Source organism: Lontra canadensis, unplaced genomic scaffold (assembly GCF_010015895.1).
Source record: "Lontra canadensis isolate GAN:19392208 unplaced genomic scaffold, GSC_riverotter_1.0 scaffold1297, whole genome shotgun sequence".
NCBI lineage: Eukaryota > Metazoa > Chordata > Mammalia > Carnivora > Mustelidae > Lontra > Lontra canadensis.
In genome coordinates, this window is record NW_022632281.1 from 1 (window position 1) to 13,560 (window position 13,560).

A 13,560-nucleotide genomic window follows, 5' to 3' on the forward strand; every position below is an offset into this window, starting at 1 on the left:
CATCTTCCTAGCACCCGAGCTAAACACAGATGCAGATCCGCCCCCCCACCCTCCCCCTCAGTGGAGAGTGACTCAGTGGGGTGCTCATTGGCAGCTCCCCTTCCACTATTACCTGTTACCTCCCCCCTCCCCCACCGCCCCGGTCCCACCACACAAATGAAGAGTGAGGAGTCTCTGTCCCTGCAGAAGGACCAAGGACTCAGCCAGGCACAGGGCATTCCAAAAGAGGAGAAGGCTACATCTCAGCCAAGAAGCCAGCCCAGCCAAGGCAAGAGAACAAGAAAACATGGGGAATGACTCCTCCCAAGGCACAGCTGGGGCCCTGGCCAGCCAGGAGACAGGTCCACTGGCCAACCTCCGCTGCCCACATGAGGATGGGATAACCTTCAGACCCACTCAATACCCATCCGCTGAGGAGCTGGGACCCCACTGGTGGGCTCTAATCAATTTGCTGAAGATCAAATCACCCAATGCCAATTTGCCAAGTTCTCTGAGTTGGTGAGGATTTTTTTCAGAATTTCTGGTTTTTGCCTCCCCTGGCATTTTAAATGCAAAGGGTCATATTTCCCTTGAATGCAATCTCCTGCTTTCCCTATTTGTGCAAATTTAGTTGTGCTCCAGCTCCAGAGGTTATCATACAAATACCCTCCACTGGGTTAAGGACAGTCATCAGTCATTTCACAAATGGGGACAGACGTGCTGCAGGGATGGGACCCAGGGAGGGGGCAGGGCAAACTAAAACTTAAAAAAACACCCAGGGGGATTTTTAAAGAGAAGTTACCCAGGGGTTGAAATTCTTTCTAACAGGTGAATTTTTCTTTCTTCCTTACATATATGTGTTACCATGATTGTTCACAATGATTTACTTCTGTGATGAATAAAAGTAATTCTGGCAGCTCCTTTTGTTCATGAAAACATATATCAAAGACCCACAGGGTTATAAGGGGGCAGTTCCACCCTCAGAACATAATCATTACACAATCCCTTCAGAATTCCTGCCCCATTTGTTGTTTTCTTTTTAACTGAATTATAACTGGTACACGACATTCTATCCGCTTCAGGTGTACGATCCTTTCGTCATCTTTAACAATCCATTTCTGATAGTCCATGTGCATTCCTATGCTTTTTTCCTGCACACACTGTCTCTGACTACCTAGAATATGATGAGCTAAACTGGGTCCCTTCCGGCCCACCTGCTGAGTTCCCTCCTCATCCTGACTTTATGACTTATGAACCCTCCCCCTCTGCCACTTTCACTGTGTCAGAGTCACATTTTTTCTGTTTCCCATTATTTTTATAAAAAGAGGTGGAACGCATTAAAATGGTTGTTCTGAAACTTTTTTGAAGGCAACTGGTTCTTCTCTGGAATGAGGGCTTTCACAGAAATGATGCCCAAATGGAAGGACAGTAGGTCCCAGACTCCCCATGCCCAGGAGGCGCTGCTCCGCCCTCCGGGGAACCAAGACACCTTCAAGCGTCCACTGGCAGGGCTTGGAAACTGGGCTCCTAAGTCATAACCATCAATTATTCAAATACCTGCATAGACACTCCTCAGAGACTTGGCCCCAAAGAGGAGCAGCAGCTGCCGGCAGTGCCACCATGCGCTAGTTCCTCACCTGACCCCAAAATCTGGATGTGACACAAAAAGATGCCAGATGTGTCACCACAGCCGGCACAAGCCACCATTCAAGTCCAGTCAAAAGCGGAAGTCAGAAGTGGAAAAGTGGAGGGCTGTACATGAAGGCATTTTCTCCTCACAAAACAGATGTGTCCAAACCACGTCCATCCCTCCCCTGGCCACGCAGAGCACCCCCGCCCCACAACCATGTACGACTTTCCATCTCTTGTTAGCTCCAAGGCCCTGTCAAACCCTCGGCAAAGCGGAAGGCCTGACTGACCCATGGTGAGAGATCAAACTGTAAATCCTACCAGCAGCTGCTCTGAAACACGGACACAGGCTACCCAGGAAAATGGGCTTCTCCTCAGGTGTTATAGTTTGAAAGACAAAGGGCTCTGAGTCTGTGCGGTTGCCTAAAGGGGAATGGCTGGGGTGCCCTCTTGAGGTCTCCGCAGGTCAGGGCTTCCCGTCTGCCTGAGGCGTTCCTCAGACACAGGGCTGGCCTTCTGTGGTCACCACACCACCTTCCTGGGGCTCAGCAAGGCCTGGGGACTAGCCAGGCTTGGGCAGAACACAGGCTATGATGGAAGGGGTGCTTCAGGAACTGCTGTCTGAGGAGAACACCGCTCTGCCTGGGCCCCTGGCTGCCAACCCGTGACATGGCTCTGAAGCCCCGATGGGTCCTGCGGGTCAGGGTCCCTGGGGCAAGCCTATCGAGCCACCCTATGGATGTTCACTGCCTCTGCCCTCCCTCCGGTCTTGTGAGCATCGGTAGCAAACTCATGTCAAATCGAAGGATCAAAATTTCCTTTCAACCCTTCTTTCCTCAAGACTCCCTCTCCACGGAGAACAATACCATCAGCACATCCATTTCCGGGCCAAATGCCTCCGTCCCACCACACCTGGCCCCATGCTTTGTTCCCTGTGTTCAGCCCCATGCCAACCCTGCTGCTTCGTCTTCCCGATCTGACCCTCACAATCCTCCTGTGAGGGGGATCTGGGACAGCCTGGGATAGCCAGGGCTCTGGCCTGAGACCAGTTTTCCCCATCCTTATCGTCCCTTCGTCTCCCACCAGCCTCCCCCGTACCCCTGGGCATTCAGCAGAATATCTCATAATTGAAACCCTTGGCCAGACTCTTCCCCAGATTTCTCCCTGCCTTCCAGACCAGCTCCAGGAACCCTACCTCAGTCACAGTGCCTTTCCTGCTAATGTTTGCCGGGCACAGAGCTGCGGGAGTCACAGGCTCTGATCAAATCCTGTGAGGGAGATAGGACTTTTACAGAAAGCAAACAAGGACTCTTGAAGGTTCAGTAACTCAGCTAGTTAACAGAACTGGAGCTTCCCTGGGTGAAGACAATAATTTCTTAAGCACATAGGGCACACCTCACCCTGGACAAGAAGGCTATGATCGCCCTTTCCCAATACCCAACTAGGTCATAAAATGCCATACTCACTTTATCCTGCATCGTTTATATAGAAGATAGATCTGCAGATACATACATTGCTTGCTCTCTATCCTGACACCCTTCGTTCCCTCACCCCAGCTCTGCGGGCATGTCTGGTTGCCGATGGCAGGAAGGGGAGGTGGGGGGAGGGGTCCTATCCTACTCTACAGCACTTGGTCCCAAGATAAGCTCAGCCAAGAACAAGATCAGGCTGATTCCAGTCCATTCTGATCCAGATTTGCCCCCAAACTGGTCTGGAACACAATTCATTTACAGAAAAGAATAACAGGGGTGTAGTTGCCTCCCTTGAGACAAAGAAGATAGAGGCTGGTGGTACTTTTGTTTCTCTCTTTGGAGCCACTTAAAACACGGGGTCAGCAAAATGCCATCTACGGGTAGGCCAGGGGAAACCACATTTGTGTCAGGCTGCCTGAGTTCTTGAGGCTCTGGTCCATCTCAGCGACAGTCCCAAGCCCCACTGCAGCATCTGGGCCAGCCAGCGACTGTGCCACCCCTCTCCCTCTCTGGTCTCTTCATGCTCCCCAAGGCTTCTCTCAGAGGGAAGCCCCTGGAGCCAGGGCTCCCACTCTCAGACCTTCTCCACTCAGGTCCCTGGTCACAAAGAAACGACTTTTACCCTGAGACTGAAAAAAAAAAATAATAAGTTTTAATAAATACAAAAATCTCCAATAATGACTCTGCTCAGCTCAGGGGCAGCAGGAGTGAAGTGGGGGGACCCTTGGTGCTGAGTGAGGATAAATTAAAAAATCCCAACAAGCCAGTGACATTATGTACAGAAAGAAAGGAGGTGGGTTTCCAAGGCAGAGGCTGGAAGGTGACAGGGCGGGAGTCCGAGTGGCTGTGGCCTTGGTCTTCCCTAGCTGCCCCTTCCCCTTGTGGAGGTGTGGTTACCAGAGGTAGTGGGGGGAGGGAGAAGAGGCAGAAAAGAGGGGCCAAAGGCACTGGGTTTCCCATAGGAGAATGCAGGGTCCTTGGCACCAGTCCTTCCCCTAGCCCAGGCCCCGTCCTCTTGGTCAGGCGGCCTTCCGGCTGCTCCCTAGGAGCCTTCGGCTTCTTTCGCCAGCTCTGGAACTGTCCTGGTCTCTGGGGCTGCCGGAGACAGAAGGGAGTAAATTTTGGAGCTCTGTGACCTTAGTCTAGCTGCCTAATTCCTCTGGGCTTCAGAAATCTCGTTTGTAAAGAAAGAGTAGTTAAGACCAAGTCCAAGGCTGCCCTGTGGTGGAATGGAAGGACACTGGTGAAGCAGATGGTGCGTCTCCTGGCAGGGGGCAGGTGCCACCTTCCCTCCCTGGCGGCGGGGGGTGCTGCCTTCCCTCCCCAAGCCCACCAACAGCCCCCTCACTCACGCCGCCGGGGTGCACAGTGGGAACAGCAGCGACTCTCCTTCCCTGGACCGCAGGACAGTGGCAATGAACAGTCATCACGCTCACAGTGGGGCACCCCTGCCTGGTGCACAACAGAGCAGATTTTGAGGGTACCCAGGGGCACAGGGACACAGCAGCCTTCAGCCTCTTCAGGAAAGCCCACTCCCAGGAGCCTGCCCTCCCCGGAAAGGTCTCCCCACTCTAGGCCAGGCCCCCCCTGCCCACCTCACACAAAGCACACTCTCCACTCACCCCACATCTGCAGGTGATACAGCTCATCTCCCCAAAGGGGGGCACCGAGGGGTGCCAGCTCTGGCTCTCTGGGAACCACTGCCCTGCAAAACGGCAGCCCCGGGGCCCATCGGCCTGCATGGGGTCCCCCAATTGGGGGTGGGCCCCTGACCCCACTGTTGGAAGGGAGAGAGAGGGAGGGAGGGAGGAAGAGCTCAGCAGATGTGAGTTCTGCAAGGACGACCCAGGTTTTATTTGTCTTTGAATCTCCAACACCTAGCAGTTTCTGGTACTTAGAAGGTGACAAATTTAGATGAGAAGATGGATGTATGGGAGGAAGGATGAATAGATGATTGGATAGTTGGATTGAAGTGGGGAAGGGAGGGAGGGAGGATGGATGGATGGGGCAGTAACCGGAACCCCGTCACAGCCCACTAATAAACCCATGCACATTCTTTCCAAACGCATTTAGAGCCCTGGCCCCAGGCTAGGCACAACACAGGGTTCAGTAAATGCTGAATTAACTGAGGAGTCCCTTCCATCCGCCTTCACCACGCACCCCCTCACCCAGGACAAGGCAGTGAAGCACCTCACCTGCCAAGGAAAGCCTCAGTGCCCACCCCCCTCACCTGGACACTGTTTGCAACAGTCAGTGGGGTTGGCACGGATCGGCTGGGCGCAGGCCAGCCGAGGACACTGCACCTTCTCACAGTGGACGTCTCCAGTGCCCCCCTGCAGGGATCCATTGAGGGAGGGTGTCAGAAAGGAAGGGGAGCCTCCTGCTTCCTCCCTCTCCTCTTCCATCCCTCAGATGTCGTATTTCCATGGCCCTTCTCAGAGGCCTGGACTGGTGCTTTCTACACCTGAATGCAAATGCTCATGGCAGCCCCTCAAAGCAGCCACTCCCCTATCTGCTTATAGGAATGGAAAGGGGAGTTCAGGGAGGTACAGAAAAGGCCAGGGCTATACGGAGCAAGTCAGCAGGAAGGGCCAGAATTCACCCCCACGTCAGCCCTTCCCTTTTCCTGCAGGAAGCTGACTCTCCAAGCTCAAAGGACTTTTCTTAGTGTTTTCATCCTTGAGCCTTCCTCACCAAGGCTGGGCCTTCCTCTTTCAGCAGCCCCCTCCCCATCTCTGCAGCCCCTGCTGGGTTATGGCACCAGATAGGATTGGGCGGCCATACCTTACAGGTGCAGACAGCACACTTAATTAAGCCAAATGGGGGCACGACGGGGTGCCACCGGGTACCCGCTGCCCGCCAGCTCCGGTCACCATCAAAATAGCAGCCTAGGGGGTGTGGGGGGGGAACAGTGCCCAGCTGCCATGAGTACTGAGCTCATTGGCTGGGTCCACAATCAAGGCTGGAGTCTCGGGCCAGCCCCACACTAATCTGACCCCAGGGCCCACTTGCAGACCAACTACTCTAATGAAGCCTGCCAGATGTCCTTTGGAATCTGCGCCCCTCAGCCTCCCTCTACTCACTCCCATATATGTTCTCACTCTTTAGTACCCCTCCTGGTCCCACCCATCAGCTCCACTGGATTTCCCCATCCCTGCACCAGACTCCCAGCTCACCCTCTCCAGGGTCTCTGGTCCGGGAGAGCCCAGGAAGGTCTCTGACATCTTGTTTCTCTGTGGGGCCAAAGAAATAGTGAAGGCCAAGAATGGCCAACCCCTTCCCTCCCCAGAGGCCTCATCCCTCACGGTGGACCTTCCACTACCCCTTCCACTCAGGTGGGACACTCACCCGGGCACACAGGGCAGCACTGGTCCAGTGCCTGCACCGGGCTGGGACAGCTGGGCGGCGGGCACACCACGGGGTCACAGATCACTGTGCGTCTCTGCAAAGAGAGGGTTGGGTGGGGGACTGACTGGGACTTGGCTTGCCCCAGAGCCCAGACCTCTCAGTGCGCCCTTGGCTGCGTCCTACCTGGCAGGTGCATAGCGAGCAGAGGGGGTCATAGTTAGGCGCCCAGCGAGCCCCATGGGGGCGCTGCTGCCCCTCAAAGTAGCAGGTGTTGGGGTCTCGCGGGCGCCCGGGGCTGCCTGGTTTGGCTGGCGTGGGAGCCTCTGGGCCCAGCACAGCGGGCAGTGGGGGCAGTGCCGCGGCTGCTGCATTGGTAGCCCCGGCCGCCCACGCTCCTTCAGTCCCCTCCGCTGCCAGGCGCAGGCCGCCTACCTCGCACTGGTTGGCGATGTGCACCTGGGAAGAGAGATGGGTTGAGGCAGCGCCCGGGCTCCCCCTCGCATCTCCACCAGCGGCCAGCCCACCTGCCCAAGCCACCTCGACCTCTGAGTACCCCTGGGAAGATGCTATTAGCACCAGAAATCTCCCCCCAGCAACCAGGGACAGGGTAAGCTGCTGCCAGCCTTGTTGTTGACACTTGTCAGGCTTCATCCTCCCAACCAGCCAGGGAACGTGACACCACCACCCCCAGGACTCAGAGAGAGTGAGTGACTCAGGCAAGAACACACAGTGCCTGCCCAACTCTGACCCACCCCAGCGGCCCATGCTGCCTGCCCACCTGCCCCCGGAGCTCCCCTTGGGGACTCCCCTTGGTGGTGATCAGCAGGGAGGCCGTGCCCTGGGCCAGGAGCCGCAGCAGCTCAGGCTCCAGATCCTTCACCACGCCCTGGGCCTGCAAGAGACAGGAGAGGGGGCGGGAACAAGGCGCTCTGGAGCTATGCCTCCCCTTCTCAGTTCACAGATGAGAAACTGAGACAAGGGGAGGTGAAATAAGGTCTTCCGGGAAGTGCAGCCCATTAGCGGTGGTGTGGAGCTCAGAAGCTGGGTCTCTGACTAGGTCCCCCTCAATGGGGGTGGGCTGCGGGGTCTCTGACTCCAAGTCCCCGCAGCCCACCCCCATTCGGGGAGGACCTGCTCCCCTGGAGGTTCAAGAGATCCTGCCAGAGAGGGACGTAGGAAGGTGAATGGATACTAAAAGGCTGAGTCAAACTCATAGCCAGGGCTTTCTGACTTCCCAGCCCAGGTCAGCTCTGCCATACCAGGCTACCTGCTCTCCACCCCCCACACCAGCCACAGGCCTGCACTTCTATGCTTTAAAAAAAAAAAACAAAAAACGCAGATCTTTTCGAAGCTACCTCCCCCACCAGGTCCTCACCTCTGGGCCATAGAATCCCTTCAGCAGCCGCTGGGGCCCTGGCATCCCAGGAGGCCCGAGGAGGTGGGCAGTGACAGTGCCCTGTTCGGAGCCACCAAGCCCAGCCAGCAGCACTTCATAGTGCAGGTGACAGTGGGTGTCCAGGGAGAGCCAGGCATGTCCTGCTGCCTGGCTCTGCACAGGAGGTAACACCAGAGCTCCTGCCAGGGGCACGGGCAGTGCTGGATCCAGACAGAGGAGAGGTGAGCGATGAGGAGGTAGCCTACAGCAGCCACTCCCTTCGTCCCCGTCTTCCCCTGACGCTCATTCCACAAGTTGGCAGACACTGTCCATAGGCTCAGGGCTGGGGGGCAGCAAGTTTTAGACCCCTGCGTCCTGGCCATGGAGAGGGTCTCCCAGCAGGGGCACCATCTACACCCCCACCTTCTCCAGATGCCAGCCAGGGGCTCAGGCACAGAGAAAGACACACCAGGCTCTGGCCCCCTGGCACCCAAGTCCCAGATTTGAGGACACCAGAGGGCAGGCGAAGCCCTGGGGCACTCACTCTCATGGCGCGCGCTATGTCCACTATAGGGCAGGGCAGACACGTGCCCCCGCAGTTCTCCATCTGGGAAGTCCTTGGTGCCCACGTTCAGGAACAGCTCATTCTGCAGCAGCATATGAGCCCCTCGGGCGCCAAGTCCAGGGCAGACACCCACAGCCTGTGAGGGGCAGGGGCAAGGAAAGATGAGAGCCCTAAGTGCAGCCTGCCAGGTTCCAGATGAAGCCCTCCTCAGCTTTCACACAAGCCCGAGATTCTGAATGCCTTTCCGTGTTTTGTGCCCCATGTTACACCCAACATTCATGCGTAACTGGATAAGCACCTCGTGAGCCCGGGTTGAGTCCCTCCTCCACCACTTCCTACCTATGTAAAAGTCTTAAAGAGTTATTTAACCTCTCTGATCCTTCACTTCATCATCTGTAAAATGGGAACCGTGAGGATCAAAAATCATACAAGGAAGGCAATCAGTGCTGTATGTGGCACAGAGAAAGCATCGGTAAGTGGCACTCACTATCACATCTCTAATGACATGGTCTCCCTAGCCAACTCTGCCTCCCATCTGATGTGACATGGCTGAGGACAGGGGCACATCTGATTTTCCTTGTATCCCAGTCCCTAGACTGAGTCTTCCTAAAAATGTACCCAGGGAATCAATGCGTCCATGAAAGAACCTGTTAGTGAGTGACTGACTCTGAACCTCCCCGCTCATCCAACCTGGCTTTGCACACCCCTGAGCTGTTAGCTCCTGGGCACGGCCCGTGGCCTGGCTCTGCAGACAGCACTCACTGTGTGTCCTCCCAGCTGGAGTCCGGCCATGTGGCACAGGACAGTGCGCTGGTTTCTCCGCTGAGGCTTGGTCTCCAAGGTCAAGGCCACCACCTCACTGCCTGTACCTACCACCTGCACCTGGGGGGGGCACAGTAGGGGAGGGCACACTGGAGTGGCAGAGAAGGCTGGAGGCCTGAACAGTGCAGGCCGAAGCCCCACCCCGCCCTGCTGCCCTCCATCTCAGGCAGCTGCTGACTCTTACCTGGTAGATCAGGGAGCCATTTCCCAGCAGTGTAAGCCTGGCTGAGCCGGCTGCCCCCGTCTGAACTGGGATCAGGGCGTCCGCCCCGCAAAGGACGCTTTGCAGGACTGCAGGGGGGACCAGAAAGGTGGAGGTCGGCTTGCCCCATGGCTGTTCATCCCTCCCCAGCCCCCAGGATTCCTCCCATACCCACCCTGGCCACGTGTCTGTGCCTGTCAGTGGCGTGTGCCCAGGGTGCCAGGGCCCACCCCGCCTCACCATCGCAGCTCTGCCTGGCAGCGATGTGTCCACCAATGCGCAGCCCTGGCACGCCCACCCTCTCCAGGGCCATCTGGAGCTCTCCCAGCACCAGCCAGTCCATCTCCTGGGCAGTCAGGTTGGGCAGTACCTCAGCAAAGCCTGGCTCCTGAGAACAGAGCAAAGTGTAGCTAGTGCGGCAAGAGGCCAGAGCAGGTGGCAGCAAGAGCCAGACCCTCACTCACCTGGACTGAGGCATTGGCCTGGAGCTCTCGCAGTAGCTGCCCCTGGTATAGAATCTGGAGCCGCAAGGGCACCTGGGCCGGTCCTGCAAGGGCCACACATGTGAGGAGGCCTCTGAGGGATCGGTGCTCTCCCTCCACTCCTCACATGGCCTGCCCCATCCCACTCACCCCCATTCCTGGATTCCAGCAGTCCACGGAAAAGCAGCAAGAAATGCAAGGAGTCCTCCGTGTCGCTGAGTGTGAGGAGGGCGATGCCCCCTATGCCAGGCTGTGGGGGGCCTTCTAGGGTCAGGATGGCACTGAAGGTCTCTGGGAGAGAAGGAAGGACCATGAGAGCCCATCAGGAAGTCCCCTCCTCAGCCCATTCTATTCCTGGGGATACAGAAGACATAGAACTTCATGTCCAGGGGCTCTGTGCTCCCCTCACCTGCAGCCAGGGCCCGGTGCCGGATGAGAGGCCCCCAGACCTCCCCCGAGGGGTGACTGGGCGTCACAAGCGCCACATGCAGCTGTTCTGCCCTAAGGAGCCGCAGAGACAACCGAGGCACTGCCCGCCACACCCCACAGACCTGGAGCAGAGAGACAAGAAGGCCCCACTCAGACCTTACGCAACACAGGCCAGCTGAGAGACCAGCTCTGGTGAAGAAGGAATATGCGAAGGAGCCCCGTGCCCTCCTAGGAAGCTTAAGAAGGGGCCTTGAAGCCAGATGCTGGGGTCCAAATCCTGGCTCAGCGACTTACTGGCTGTGTGACCTTGTGCAAAGCATACTCTGCTACTGAGTCTCAGTTTCCCTCATCTGTAAAATGGGCATCATAATGTCAGTGCCTTCCTCTCACGGGGCTGCAGTGAGAACCCAAAGAGACAATGCAGAGCGCGCTCTCAGTACAGCGCCCAGACTGGATAAGCACTAGTAAATGGCATCATCTCACCAGGCCATCTTGAGTGGGGGCAGCAGGGTGTTCAAACAGGACGCTGCCGGCAGAGTCTGAGAAGCGGATTCGAGTAGGGCGGTCCAGCCTGGGAATGAGGGTCCGGTGAGCATGGGTTCTGAGCCTGGGCCAGGAACTGCTCCACCGGCCTTTCCCAACTCTCCTTCCCCAGTCCCCAGCTCACCCTTCCTCCCACCTTCCCCTTTCTCACTGTCTGTAGGAGATGGAGAAACGCAAACCGGAGCGCAGCAGAGACACCCGGGCTCGTGCCACAGCCTGCGACCTAGGTCCTGTCAGCAGCGCCACGAAGTCTGCGAGGAAAAGATGTCCGGAGTTTTGTCACCCGCTGCAGCCAAGGAGCGGGGGGGCGGGGGGGGGCGACTATAGTTCCAGTTCCTGCCTGGCCCACACCTACCCGTGTGTCCATCTCCTCTCCCCCGATCCACAGAGCCCGGCTCCCCGCGGTCACTATAGCTGCGGTGCTCTGGGTCCCGGGGATACTCGAAGGCCAGGCCCGTTGGCAGCTTCTCAGGACTGCTGTGCTCTAAGCCCGGAGTGGGAAACCCGGGCTTCAGCTGGGCACGAGGAGGGCCAGTTGGCCGTTCGTCTGCTCCGTCCGCCCCAGCCGCTGGCTCAGGACCAAGTATCACTGCCCGGCCACCCCCCCCTCACCAGGGAGTGGGTCTTACCCTGGGGGCAGGTCTGGCAGCAGTGTCCGGGCAGCAGCCGAGGCTGCACGCAGGCCAAGGCTGGGCACTCGGGTTTGATGTTCTTGCAGCTGACTCTGCCCAGGCCCCTGGCTCGGCGACCCCACTGAGGCTGCTTGTGGGGAAGACGGGGAAAACCGAGTGAGTGCCAGATGGGGAGGGTCGCGGGATGAGAGCAAGTCATCCCATGGAGTCAGACCTCTCTGCTTCTTACAAGCCGCGTGACCCTAGACAAACTGCCAACCGCTCTGGGCCTTAGGGTCTCTATCTGGGAAATGGGGGAAGTCACAGTGTGCATCTAGTGGGATTATTCTAGGAGTTCAGAGAGAGAGAAACCGTTGGCAAAAGAGCCTGACACATAGTGGGCGATCAATAGCAGTCAGCACCTGAGACTTGAAGGGGGGCTTCCTCCCAACTTTCTCCGCCAGGAAAAAAATACATATGGATATACAGATATGTATCTCCATAGAGCTACATATCCCAAATACCTGCAGACTCGCTGTTTTCTCAAAGCATCTCCGACTCCACTCCGACATCCCGGGACCCCAGCGCTCCCCCACCCGCAAAGGCCTCGGCCACGGCACTCGGGCTCACTCACCGCCTCGCAGGCGCACAGCACGCAGCGCATCACCCCGAAGGGCTCCCCTAGGTCTGGGTGCCACGTCTCGTCCAAGGCATAGACCTTCCCGCCGAAGGAGCAGCCTGCGGGGACGGGCTTGGCTGGCGGCCGCTGTTCCGCTCCTGCGGTGTGCCAGCCTTGGGCGCTGTCGGCCGGGCCCTGGGTCCCCCCACCAACCCCCCACGACGCGCCTCGCGACCCCCACCCAACCCGCCTGGCCGCCCGCCGCGCTGAGCCACCTGCGCCCGGCGCCCCCTCCGGGCGGGCGCAGACTTGCCCCGAGCCGGACTCTGTGCCCGCGCGTCCCCCGGAGCGCCCACCTACCTGCCGCTCCCCGAATGGGCAGCGGCTCCTTCTCGGGCCGGATGGGCAGCGCGGGGGGCTCGGGGCCGGTGCCGTGGGCCGGTCGGCAGCCGAGCAGCAGCAGCCCCAGGAGCAGCAGCGGGGCCGGCGGGGCCGGGAGGCTCGGCATGACGCGAACGGGACAGCTGGGGAGGCGGGAGGGAGGAGGGAGCAGGAGAGGGAGGAGGGAGGTGGGAGGAGGCCGGGCCGGGGGCGGTACGGCGGGAGGGGGCCGGGGCCAGGGCCCGGGCAGTGCGGCGAGGGGCTCGTCGGGCGGCTGGAGTCGGCGCCGGGCCGGGTGGGGCGGGAGGAGCGGCCGGGAGGAGCGCGGGCGGGCGGGCGCTGACCCGGGCCGTACGCGGCTCTAGTGCCCTGGGCGCCAGCTCTGGCCCGTTTTATGCCCCGCGCCCGGCGCCCCGGCCGGGGGCCTCCTCCTCAGCAAACGGGGCGGCGGCGGCAGCTCGGCGAGGGGCCGGGCTGAGCCCGGGGGGTCCGGCCCAGCAGCAGCGGCCCGGATCGCGAGTGGGGGAGGGGAGGGAGGGGCTGGGACGGGGCAGGGGAGGAGGGAGGGGCTGGAGGGGAAGGGAGAGTGGAGGGGGTAGGGTGAGGGGAGGGGGAGGGGAGGGACCAGGGGGCGCGAAGAGGGGAGAAGAGGCGGGTCTGGAGCCCCCCGCTGCTGGCGGCCACTGGGCGGCTGCACCAGGAGGTGCGTGTCCGGTCCAAGACGGGAGCCCCAGGCCAGGGAGGGGCAGAGGCCGGGCCTGAGGCCTGGGCCGGCCACTGGGCTAGTACTCCGTTCCTGCCGGAAAGATCAAGACTTGTCTTTTAAGGATGACAACGTGGAAAAAACGCCCATCAACTGATCTGCCCTACTGTGGGCCCACAGCACCTCTCAAACCCCACACTACCCACACTCACTGCCTGGCCTGTGGCCCTACCTCTTCTCTGAGGTCTTCCCTCACTCTGCTGTTCCAGAGGACAGGGACTTAGCCAGAAACAGAGTCCCCTTGCTATCTGTGAAAGTGTTTCCCTCCCTACGGTAACCTGTTGGTAACCTATCTGCAGGCCCATCCAACCATCATTGTCCCCACCCTGACATTCTTTGT

General features: G+C 58.9%; 1 protein-coding gene across 3 annotated transcripts; it reads right to left on the minus strand.

The window, feature by feature from the left end:
- Positions 1-3,693: 3,693 nt before the first annotated feature.
- On the minus strand, positions 3,694-12,657 carry LOC116863474 (chordin). Of its 3 annotated transcripts, none has more exons than XM_032850923.1 (23): positions 12,437-12,657; positions 12,092-12,195; positions 11,476-11,605; positions 11,202-11,330; positions 10,998-11,097; positions 10,787-10,874; positions 10,284-10,425; positions 10,025-10,165; positions 9,857-9,939; positions 9,633-9,780; positions 9,375-9,481; positions 9,131-9,250; positions 8,348-8,504; positions 7,804-8,024; positions 7,207-7,320; positions 6,612-6,884; positions 6,429-6,522; positions 6,257-6,313; positions 5,865-5,968; positions 5,311-5,413; positions 4,703-4,857; positions 4,433-4,532; positions 3,694-4,175 (listed from the first exon to the last, which is right to left on the minus strand). In XM_032850923.1, exons 1-23 carry the CDS (start codon positions 12,582-12,584, stop codon positions 4,123-4,125), a joined length of 2,871 nt encoding a protein of 956 aa, XP_032706814.1. In that variant the 5' UTR covers positions 12,585-12,657; the 3' UTR covers positions 3,694-4,122. The 3 variants fall into 3 exon arrangements, 2 of the variants coding, with proteins under 2 accessions (XP_032706814.1, XP_032706813.1); XM_032850922.1 differs by having other exon boundaries at positions 11,476-11,608; XR_004381829.1 differs by lacking the exons at positions 3,694-4,175; positions 4,433-4,532; positions 5,865-5,968 and having other exon boundaries at positions 4,747-4,857; positions 11,476-11,608.
- Between the last annotated feature and the right edge of the window lie 903 nt (positions 12,658-13,560).

What these genes read in the sequence shown, in the direction of transcription:
- LOC116863474 (XM_032850922.1), bottom strand. Translation starts at nt 12,584, where the DNA reads ATGCCGAGCCTCCCGGCCCCGCCGGCCCCGCTGCTGCTCCTGGGGCTG. An exon ending in CCCCCACTCAAGATGGCCTG is followed by an intron (nt 10,426 to 10,786) that starts GTGAGATGATGC and finishes TCTCTGCTCCAG; the next exon opens with GTCTGTGGGGTGTGGCGGGC. An exon ending in AGGGATTCTATGGCCCAGAG is followed by an intron (nt 7,321 to 7,803) that starts GTGAGGACCTGG and finishes TGTCTCTTGCAG; the next exon opens with GCCCAGGGCGTGGTGAAGGA.